Below are 11766 nucleotides of genomic sequence, written 5' to 3'. Positions count from 1 at the left end.
GTGCCAAGGACTGGGTGAAGCTCCTGTCCTGGATGAACTCATTAACCGTACTGCTCTCTCTCCTTTAAAGGAGAACAGAGGCACAGAGAGATAAAGCTACCTGCCCAAGGTCACACAGTTAGACAACACCAGAGGCAGGATCTGAACCCTGAGGGATGGCTCCACACCCATCCGCTAAATCGTTCGGCTCTGCTCCTTCCATAGGCAAGTGTCCTTATTCCATTGCTGGCTGGGTGTGGCCACAACCTTTGACCACAACCCTGAGCCCATCACCATCCCTGACGCCTCTTCCCAGCATCAGCTTGTGGGGAACTGCATGACAGGTGCCTGTTCTCAGGGGGATGAGGTCCTTCGTCTGACGGCTAATTACATCCGTCACCTGCCGTGGGCCCAGGGACAGCAGCCCCAGCACAGGGATGTGTGCGCCCACCTGAGACAGCGCAGCTTTCAGCTCCGGTGAGCAGAGCAGTGCACCCAAGGCCGGCTGCCAGCACCACCTCCCCGTCCCCGCCCCCACCGAGCGGCTGACAGGCCAAGGCTCCAGGCGGCTTTATCTCCAGCTCACACCCGTCTCCCCTCCCTCCTCCTCTCTATCTGGGAGTTTCCTTGTGCTTCTAATGAAAAACCCTTGTGTCACATTGAAAAGTTGCAAGTTATTGCTGCTGGGAATAAAATCCAGTCTCTGCTGGGCGGAGACTCCCGAAGCTTTGAGCTGGGAGTGAGGAGTGGCGGGTTGGAATAGTCCCTCCGGTGCCAGTGGAGCGGCCTCTCAGGCATAATGAGATGGTGCCTGGGAGGACCCTCCCTGACAGTGGAAAACAAACAAACACACACCAGGCCCTGCCAGGCTCCCCACCCCACTGGACTGTCTCCCTGCCCGGCCTCAGGCCCCAGCACACCAGCCAGGGGTCAGTGGGCTTCCCTGGGCTGACTGGTTCAGGCTTTTGCCCCATAGCTGCCGAGGTCAGACCAAGCTGGGTGCCCCTTCTCCTGTGAGCTCTCAGGTCAGTGGTTTCCCCAAATCCTCGGAGCCCTGCTCAGTCCACTTGCAAAAGGCCGGCTCCTCTGGATCTGTGTGGAGTCACTGGATCCAAATCCCCAGAGCTAGGGCTTGGGAAACCCCATTCTGAAACCGTCCCTGCCTGGACTATCTGCTCAAAACCACTGGACCTGAACGACTTGACCCAAGGAAAGATGCTCCCGTCCCTCTCCCCTCGCCCCCCACATGCTCTCCTAGGACTGCAAACTCTCATGTGCCCTTCGAAGGCAAGGCGTTAGAGTACTGATCCTCCCAGCACACGAGGACAGCCATTCCTGGCCCCCTTGCACAGAGAAAGAAGCCCGGAGTCCCTTACAGGCTATGGTACCAACGCAGGCAAGGTCATCCTGCCACCTCACTTATGGGCATTCTCTGGGACAAAGGCAACCACAGTGAGATTGGAAAAGCAATTTTAGAGCCTGGTACTTGGGAAGCCCCACATCATGACAGTCGGGGGACGCAGCCCCAGGGCTGGCAGAGTGAGCCGTGGCCCCGACTCCACAGTAATTTGTGTCAAAGTGCGAGCTGAGCTCCAGCCACTGGCCACCTTCTGGAGCGCTGGCATTGGGGAAAATGGGAATCTTGGTGATTCTTACTTGGGGCGATTTTGCCTCCCTCCTGGCCCTGTCCGGAAATGTTTGATGATGTCTGAAGCCATTTTTGATTGTCATGATTGTGAGGTGATTTTTTGCATCTGGTAGGTAGAAGTCAGGAATGCTGCTAAAATGCACAGGACTGCCCAGAATGTCAATAGGGACATTACCAGTGAGTCCCGGAATAGACAGAGATGCCAGCCCACATCCAGGGCTGTCCTTGGCCCCCCTGAACACAGGGTGTTCATTTAGGACTTTGGGTTTGGGAGTGGGATTTTCTTAGCCTCGATTTGTTGTTATTTATCTAGAAAGAGGATACAGATCAACCTGGGGGCCGGCAGGGAAAGGCCCTCTGTGTGAGCTGGGTTTAAAGGACCCCCTTTACGCTGATATCCAGCAGATGCTAAGACCCAGCTTAAGCCCTTGATCCCTCCGATATTGGTCGTTGCTTAAACAGTAGCATATTGATGAACAAACGTTCAGCGTGGGACTGTCTGATCAGATGTATTCCATCACGGATTCCCCAGGTGGTCTCTCCCTTTCACTGAGGATTCAAAAAGCAGACCATTTAGTTGACAAAATTGAGTTTCCCCTGCGTTAACGGGGTGGGAGTGGAAGCAGCTACGGGTGCAGACTGTCGCACAAATGCTCCCGAGGAAGCCAGACTGGAGGTGCCAAATATTTTCTTTACAGTTGATTTGCTGCAGTTCTGTGGTTGATGGCGTGTGGAGGTGGAACGCCTCCTGATGGCCCGGCCCCCTCCTATGTGTGCGGCCAGCACCTCAAAGGGCACACATCATTTCCACCCCCCCATAAAGTGAATCTGGGCGTTTTATAGCTGAAAAGGGAGCAATTCCATTTGAATTAATCAAGAGGCTGAAGGCAAAAGTGCATTATGTAGCTTTTAAGGACATTCTTCCTGGATTGACAAGGCCCCGTGGCCACCCCCTGAAAACCTTCAGCAGCAAAACATTTCTTGACATCACTCAAGGGAGGCCTGCTGTCTTAGCTGTACTCGCATGGGGCCTATGGTTTTTTCACTCATCAGTTTAAGAAATGACTCTGGTCTGCCTCTCGCTGGGGTGCGTACTTGTTAGCCATGACCCCGTAACATTTCTCCTTCGTTCAATTAGAAGAAAGCAGCAATATTATTGAGGGGGAAACATACCTTTCAGCCACTTTGGACATTTTTAAACAATGTCTGTCAATCTGTGCATTCAAAAATGTTATCTGGGGAAAGAGAGAACAGAGGTGTTAAGACCAAACTTGACTCCCCCCCCCTTTACCCCATGAACCCAAACCTTGTATTTCCATCAATATTCAAACAGCATCTCTGGCCAGGCTTTGCCAACCCTCCAGCTTTGCATTCCAACAATCACTTGCCCTTTTGGAAATTCCCACCACACTCAGGAATCACTCTCCACAATTTAGCCTCTGCTAATATTCTCCTGTACTGTGTTGTAGCCCGAGTCTCGACTTCCAAAAGTGATTGCAAACTTAAAGGCAGTGGTGTATATCCTACAAAGCTTAGCAACACTTTACAGGCACCGTAAATAACTGGTTGTACTAATTTCCAGTGATTTCCCACTGCACACCCTGCACGCCTACATCACACCCACCATGTGCTTGGGGGACGCAACTAGATCATCAAATAGCCACTTCACATACATTTCTTTCCTCTTCCCCACCCCAAATAAACATGTCAAGGGCAGGCACCTTTGGGTTTCCCTCTAGAAGCCAGTGAAACATAATGTAAGGACCCTAAAGTTACTGCATTGCCAGTGAACCCTAGAAAGGAGTAATGTAATTCTCCATTGACTGCTGACCTGGGTTGACCAGTTAGCTTCTCATCATGAAGGAAGACAACATTGAACCAAATAATGCTGACGTGGCACTGAGAGTGGGGCTTTCTTTATTTGTGAACTTGCCTTTTGAATCACAGCAATAAAGTCGTTGGTTCTGGGCTGGCTTACTCTGTAAGTGCATTACAATTTTAAGGACTCCATGACATCTGTCCCTCCCCCCTTCAGCCCCCACAGCATTCTGTGGGCACCCCGAGGCATTGGGATAACTCCTTTACGTCCTTCTCTAATAACTGCTGGGGGAACTCGGTGAAGATTTTTTCCTCTCAAGCTTCCGTGGGTTGTTCGCACACAGCACTCAGAGGTTCAAGTCATCCACAGCTGGGTTCCACTGTGGTTTCCAGGAACTCCAAGCTCACTCAGCCTTCAGAGGTGAACATTCAAAGGGTTTTCAAACTGGTCACGTCTCCTCCCGGGAGTGTAGTAGTCAATTCATTCACCTGTTTCCGGATGTCCTCTTTCGTAGTTTTCCTGATTGGCTGACTGGGTATGTGCACGGGGCTTTGCGACTGGGACTCTTCAGTCACGCCATACACTGACTAGAGGAGAAGCAAGAAGATAGAATCATGCACCCTCAGAGTTGCAGGGCGCCTTAGGGGCAGGTACTGCAAGAGCTCTTTTGATGCTTTCAGTCCCCTCTGTGACATCCTGACAATAAGGGATCAGCCTCTGTGCAAACTTCTACAGTGAGGGGACCTCTTCCTCTCGAGGCAGCGTGGCCCGTCTTTGGGCCACCACTGTTAGAAGATCTTTCCTCTCACTAAGCTGCAACAGTCTCTTGAATATCAGTGGGTCTCCAAATATGGTCCACAGACCATCTGCAAAGAATCATCTGGGGGTACTCGGTAAAGGTGCACATTGCTGAGCCCCACCTCGGACCTACCAAATCGGAGTCTTTGTGGGTGGGGCTTGGGGACGCGTACTTTTATCAAATGGCACAGGTGATTCTGAGGCACAAGAAAGTTCAAGAACAACTGTTAAAAGTTATGCATGAAAGATCCTCTCTAGATTTTCTGTTCCCTGGCAGATGACATGCTCATCTGGTACAGATTCGAGATGGCAGGGTTTCGGATTCTTTCTTTTTCAGCCAAACAGCTTTCTGGCCTCAGTTTCTCCCCGTGTTATGGCTGCTTCTTAAGCATTCCCTTGTGCTGGAGACAGATGAAAGACAATCTTTGCTTTGGGAATGAAATGAAACCCTGAAAACTATGCAACGTATAGCTGAGATCTATAAAATCAAGAAGAGCTCAGATAGAGTGGGTGTGAGGCCCATGAAATTCTGGAGTATTAGAATTAGGGGGCCCTTGAAGATTAAATGAGGATGTTTTAAGACAAATGTCATAAAGTCTAATACCTACAAGGGCATAACTATCTCAGTAAAGAATAAGATTCAAGAAGTTGATATTTATGTCATATCGTGCGTGTGTGTGTGTGTGTGTGTGTGTGTGTGTTTGAGAAAATGAAAGCATTGGTCATTACAAGAAATAGGAATGTCTGGGGGGCACATCTCTAACCTTTTGAAATTAATATTATGGGGACAGACGTGTTCTCCCACAATATGGTCCTTGGTGCCGTGGTGAAGTTGGGATATACCAGCCGTGGGGCAGGCTGAGTGTGGCACCCTTGAGTATGCCATGACCATGGCCCCTTGCAAGAGAGTGAAACACAAATCAATGATTGTTGGCCCACTGACAGCTGGGTACCATGGTGATTTGAATTTGGATGATCTAGCTACATAAAAGACTTTCAAAGTACTAAGCTCACCTTCCCCTGTGGGACCTGGAAAGTTTTTGCTCTTTTTAGTTTCTTTTCCTCCCCAGAGCCAACTGCTACCTACCCTGCACCCATCAGCACACCTGAGCCTGCTTTGGAAGCTCTCAGGAAGCCCCCAGTCTGGGGTTCCCTGACCCCCCCCCCGTACCATCCAGCTCTTTCCTGACACAGCCCTCCTGACTGCCTGGGGGTTCACCCCCTCCACCGCCCCCTCAACCTGTGGGCTTTGTGATGACTCCTCACTGTATTTCAGCAGCAAGAACGGTGCCAAGTACACATCAGCCCCTCCACAAATATTTGTAGAATGAATGAATGAAATGGTTTCAAAGGACAAAACAGGGTAGAATTAACAAATAGCAAATGACTGTTTGAACAGTACCAGAAACAGAAGGGCTATTTGCATCAAGAATTTTTAATTCAGCTAAACTAGCGAACCTTTTTAACCTTTTGTGGGTTCTTCAGACGCCGGCATTTTCTGATATCCATTTCTGTTGTGTTCACACAGCCTGGCTGAGAAAAAAAAAGTCATCATATAAATTACTAAATGAAAATCACACCTTTGACTGTAACCCAAGTGACACCATCAGACCCAGTCTTTGTCTTTCCCATTACAGATATTACGTGATTATCTCCACTTGGCCATTTACAATTCCTTTTACAAAGACGTTTCATCTTCAGTATGTGTGCCTGCATAGAGTCCCCACATGAAATACCAAAGCCTACCTCCCACTATCCAGCGGTGACATGTAGAGGGTAGAGTGTACAGTTTATAAGAGCAAACTTCTTTTTTTTTAAGATTTTTATTTATTTGTCAGAGAGAGAGAGTGAGAGAGCGAGCACAAGTGGGGGGGAGCAGAAGGAGAAGCAGGATCCATGCTAAGCAAAGACCACAATGCGGGACTCGATCCCAGGAGGCTGGCATCATGACCTGAGCCAAAGGCAGACGCTTAACTGACTGAGCCACCCAGGCGTCCCTAGAGTAAACTTCTTATTCAGAATGGCCAGATAGTTTCAGCCCCAGCCTTTGTTACTACACATTATCTGACCATCTAACAACAATCCAATATTATGATGGGGAATTAGTTTTTGGGTTTTGCTTTTAACCAGCTTTTAGGAAGGGCTGAGAGTTTCCTCATTCTAGTTCCATTCCATGAGGAAAAGGCAAGATTTGTTTTACTCATAGGAAATTAGAAATACAGTCGAACCTCATTATGCATGGCTTTTGTATTTGTGAATTCACCTACGAGCTAAACTTTATTCATAACCTCCAAGTCCCTATTTGCGGTGCATCCGTGATCATTCGTGGACGCGTGCAGAGCAGCAAAGACTGTGAGCGGCCTGACGTGCGTGTTCCTGGGGAGGCTGACTAAGTCAAGGCGCTGCCTTCTTGTTTCATCTCTTACTGTAAACAAACGTCCTTGTGACGGTCTACTTAGGACCACGTTTCCACATTTCTGTGCTTTTTGTTGTGCTTTTGCTGTTTAACATGGCCCCCAAGCATAGTGTGATGTGCCGTCCAGTGTTCCTACGTGCAAGAGGGCCGTGGGGCGCATGACAGAGAACACAGGTGTGTCAGGCATGGTGGCCATGAATCAACAGCATACTTTAAATAAGATGTCTTTAAACAGGAACAGGCTTTAGACATGGTTACCTATCGATCAGATGAAGAAAAGATTGTGACCAAGGGCTCATGGGAACCTAACCCTGTATGTCTCCCAGGATAATGGCTCAGCATTGGCTAATTCTGTGTGCATGGCTACTTTGCAGAATAACCACCATGGATACTGACAACGGGCCGCATTTGAGGAAGATTATTCTACGATTTAGAGTCGAATGACGGTAGAAATGGAAACTACTTATTGAAAGTGAGGGGATGGAGAAACATCTATCATGGAAATGGATGTCAAAAGAAAGCTGGAGTTAGCCATACTTCTATCAGACAACTAGACTTAAAACCAAAGACAAACGAGAGGTGAAGAAGGGCACTATGTCATAATAAAGCGGACAATCCAACAAGAAGTTCTAACAACTGTAAATATTCATGCACCCAATTTGGGAACATCCAAATATATTTAAAAAAAACAAAACAAAACCCAGAAACTGCTTATTTTGGGGCTGTAAACTTCCAGGGCCCAGAGATCCCAGGGGGAATTCCCACGGTTCTCCTTTTCAAGTCCATATTTTCATGGATAAATAATTCTTAAACGCTGGAACTGACATACATCCCAGACAATCTGGAACAGCAAAACCAATTTCACAAAGTTTAGCAATGCTCTTTAATTTTAAGAATGAGACACCTGGTGGCTAAAGATAGCCTTTTCTTTCAAGTGAAGGAAGAGGGAAAGAAAAAACAAAACAAAAACACAGAGAAGCAAGCAGTGCTTTCTCACCACTGGCCTGTGCACATCCCAAAAGGCCCGTTCTTGACTATCCAAAATTTTCCTTTCCGTCTTGTCCTTCTTCCGATCTATCCTGAAAGAGCAAAGAAGGGAAATGAGAGGCCCCTGCTCCTAGGAGCTTAGTGCACACAGGGCTATTGGCAGCTGTGTGGTCCCTGCTCTCTGCAGAGCTGTAACACGGGGGGGGGGCATTCCCCCAGGGGACCTCAAGAAGTCCACACGTGGGAAGAGTCCTTGGTTTAGGCAAGTCCTTGATGACTGCAAGTCATCAGAGATGTGGACTGAACGTGGTGGGCCTAGGAGAGAACCAGAATCCAACTGTCCATGTGAACGATTACAATTGAGATTATTCAGAACTGAATTATCCATGGGCGTGCTCCCCATCAAAGTGGATTCTATGTATTCAAATTATAGGAAAGAAAATAACCATAGGCTTGCAGTGTTTCAGCCTCCAATTCGAAAGTTTGCTTTAGATTCAGAGTCCACAGAAATGTCTTCAAAATGCTGCAATTGTACCTAAAAGTCACTTAAAGCATCTGGCTTTCTAAAAGCAGAGAAACAGCCCTAGCATGTGACAAGATCCAGAAGGCAAATATTACTAGCCTCAGCTGGGGGAGGCACAAATTGCAGGAGGGAAATTACAGGTGACAAAGACAAATTCTTCATGTTCTGATCAGTAAATAGATAAGAGGTTGTTGGTTGTTTGTTTTTTTTAAAGCCTGTATTACTTCATATTACCTAAGTAAAAAGTAACAGAGTAATTGTGTAACTTCTGGTTCTTGGCTCTCTTGGGAACACTTTAGTATACTGGCCTGAAATAAAACATAATCACCCTGTGATTTTTGTGATAATTACTGTGCACTTCAACGGCCCACAATTATAATGTAATCACGGAGTTAATCATAAAAGTTAATCGAGAAATACCACATATGTACAAAGTGACAATTTCCCCTCCTTTTTCAACGTGTGATGCCGGGAGATCCTGAAAGTGCAAATTAGCTCTCCTCTTTGCTTCGCAGTGGCCTCTGAGTACACAGGCTCCATTCTGCCTCCTTCTCTCCCCTCAGCCCCCCAGTCTTTCTCTCTCCTCAGGGGCCACGGCCCCTCCAGCTCAGCTCAGCATCCAGTGCCCAGTGCCCACCTCCCTCCCGGGCTGCCGGCAGCACTGGGGGTGGTCTGCAGGCATGTGGAATCATGGGCAGAGGGGAAAGGCAGAGACTGCAGAGGGAGGGGGAGAGCCATGGCACCATGCCGGTCACTGGACCCAAAGTCCTTGGGTCATTTCCAACTATGACCACACCTGTGATCGATGCTCACCACACAGCCTGAGACCCAGCCCTGGGTGATGGGCTGCAATGGTGCCCACGGTGTGCGGAGGGGCACAGCTCAGGGACAACTGGTGTCCAGAGAAAAGGTGCTTGCCTTTGCCTAGCTCAGCATCCCTTTCTCATTCCCTCCTCTGTCCCACTTTTTCTATTAACACTCCCAGTTAAATCAGAGATCCTTGCTGGAGAGGGCAAGACAGAACCCAACCCAAGCAAGTTCATTTCCCAGAATTGAAAGGACCTCGTTGACAACCATGCTTGTGGGCGGGGGACCATGTATTGGCCACTTCTCATGTTTCCTTAGGGAGGTAGGAATTTCCACTCTACTCCCTGGGAGGGAAAAGTATGGGAGAAACACTCCAGCTAGTCTTTCGTCCACTGTATCTGGGGGAGAAAGAGGGCCTTCACTTTGTTGGTGGATCTGAAAGATGAAATTGAGAAAGCTCAGGTCGGCGCTCTCTGGGCCCCGCATGGGCCAGCCTGTTCTCAGGATGCCTGTCGTCTTCATGCAGTGAACTCACAGGGGTCAACTCTGCCCTGGGGTGGGGGGTCCTGCAGATATCCAGCTCTGCTCAGCATGGGCAAGTTGAATTCCAGGGTAAGGATCTGTGGTCACAGATCCAAAGTCATGCCCTAGAACCTGGCTTTTATCAGTAATAATCTTAACACACTGGACTCCAACGTCTGACTTCTGTGCCTTATTTTTGATTGGTTCTGAACCCCTACCCTGGGGGGAAATGGAGAAGGGCTGGCTTCCCAAAAGCCCCAACATGTTTTCCTATGAAGACAGACTCTCCAGAAAAGTGGGTCTGATGTTTTTCAGCCCCCAAGCACAGAAGAATACTTGGAAATCTCCTTAGGAAATAGGAACATCTTCTAACCAGATTTCTACATTGGGGAACAAGCCCATTTCCTGCTAGAACCCATGTTTTGAAGTTATTTCAGAGTGCCACTGATTACAAAGATGAAACGTATCCATCTTGACCTTGATTTCTACTCTGCGGCTCTCATGCAAGATGATAGCACTTGACCAGCTATGGCTGGCCGGCTATGGAAGGAAACCACTCTCACACCACCTCCGCATTCCAGAGAGTCTTTCTCTCTTTTCCAGGGTCTCCGTTAAGTTCACCTACTTCACTTGTGCTTCTGCTTGCATAAAGATGAACTCCCACTTCCTTGCAAAGGCCCTCTGGAGTCTTGCTAAGTTTTCCTAATGAGAAATGAAAATCAACGAGAAGACATTAATCTTTGTAAGTTTGCACATCGACTCCTATGCTTTATTACAAGGCAGTCATCTATTTTGGTTACTCCCCACAGAATAGCAGCGCCCCACTTTAAATCCACTGGATGTGAACCCAATGTGATTCTGCACCAGACCCTCCTATACAGAGTAGAACGATTAATATTCATTTACACACCCATTAAATCTGAAGTCTTTGTGGTTCACCTGATTCCTCTTCCCTTGTGTGTTTTGTACAAACACAACTCACATAGTCCTTGTCATCACCGCCACCGAAGATTGGGAGAAGGGTTTGTGGCTATTCATGCTGGATTTGGGGAAGGGACGAGGGGGCTCTTTGAAGCCTATCTGACATCTCTGAGAGCAAAAGCAAGAAGGAATTTCTCAAGACTCATCTTCCAGCAAGCAGGGGCCCAGGAAGGTGGCAGGAAAGGGAAATGCTGATGACCTGGCAATCATGCCTTTGAAAGTTTGGATTCAAAAGCAGGAGAAAAAGGAGTGTCTATATTTGTGATGTTCATGAAAAGGGAAACCCAAAAACAGAAATAAAGAAAAGGTGTCCAGGGCTGTCTTTAGAGGAAAAGGGGAGATGCCTTTTCTCTAAGTCTGTAGGCTTCCCTGGTGGCATGATAGGACAGTGAGGGGGGTGTCTGACAGGTCCCCTAATGATCCACCTAATTCTGATGGAATGCAAGCACAGAGCCCACATTATGCTATGGATTTTCATAGAGCGCATGCCAACACTAATTGATTACTCTCATTAGTGGGTTATTAATATAAAAGGAGCTTCAGTTCAAGATCAACCCACGTAAACTCAGTCATTATCAAGGCTCAGTGTACGAGCACCTCAAAAAAACCCTGTTCTTTTGATTCTTCCACTGTTCACAGGAAGCAAAGCCAGTGATGCCTACACATCAGTCAATTAGGGGGCAGTTATATAAATTATGAAGAGTCATACCATGGAATACTAGGCAGCCATCAAAACCAATAATGTAGATTATTATTATTGACGTGGAAAGATTCTCAATATACTTACAGCATAAGACTGGGGAAAGAAGCAGCTTACAGAATAATGTTCCGGGTATGATTCAAGGTTTTTTTTTTTCTTTTTTTGTAGAGGAAAAAATGTATGTACAGAAGAAAGGGTAGGGGAGAAAGGTTGCAGGTTCTTTCCTTTCTTTGCTGTTTGAATTTTTGGTTTTACAAAGAGAATATGTCATCAGAAAAAAATTAATAAAATTACTGAATTTTGAAAACAAAATACTTTTTACATTTTCTAACCCACTTTTAGGCAGAACTTCAACCTGAAAGAACATCTTAATGCTGTATTCTTTACAAATACCAAGACAGAACATTATATGGCAAGAGACGAGAAAACTGAATAAAATATATCCAGAGTTGATGCTATCTTGTTTCTGTTTAGGACCTTTTTGAAAAAAGGGAAAATATGGGGAAGAGAAACACAGCGGGGATGGGCACATGCTTCTGCAGGCCGGGTCTTTCTTTTTTTTTTTTTTTTTTTAAAGATTTTTTTT

At 47.1% G+C, this 11766-nt stretch overlaps 1 protein-coding gene across 21 annotated transcripts in view; it reads right to left on the bottom strand.

Annotated features, from left to right (window-relative positions):
• The window catches only part of RGS6 (regulator of G protein signaling 6), a 650515-nt gene that overhangs the window by 144524 nt on the left and 494225 nt on the right, over positions 1 to 11766 (bottom strand). For 20 of the 21 annotated variants that reach the window (XM_019800705.2, XM_019800711.2, XM_019800720.2 and 17 more), the window contains 5 exons: positions 10125 to 10201; positions 7658 to 7739; positions 5703 to 5777; positions 3935 to 4033; positions 2801 to 2862 (listed from right to left, as the gene is read on the bottom strand). In XM_019800705.2, the coding sequence (XP_019656264.1) occupies positions 2801 to 2862; positions 3935 to 4033; positions 5703 to 5777; positions 7658 to 7739; positions 10125 to 10201 (395 nt within the window). The remainder of the gene's footprint in view (positions 1 to 2800; positions 2863 to 3934; positions 4034 to 5702; positions 5778 to 7657; positions 7740 to 10124; positions 10202 to 11766) is intronic. The other variant, XM_019800709.2, reaches the window with a different exon arrangement.

Source organism: Ailuropoda melanoleuca, chromosome 14 (assembly GCF_002007445.2).
Source record: "Ailuropoda melanoleuca isolate Jingjing chromosome 14, ASM200744v2, whole genome shotgun sequence".
In the NCBI taxonomy this organism is placed as follows: domain Eukaryota; kingdom Metazoa; phylum Chordata; class Mammalia; order Carnivora; family Ursidae; genus Ailuropoda; species Ailuropoda melanoleuca.
Note: the sequence above shows the minus strand (reverse complement) of the source record. Positions and strands in the feature narration are given on the sequence as shown.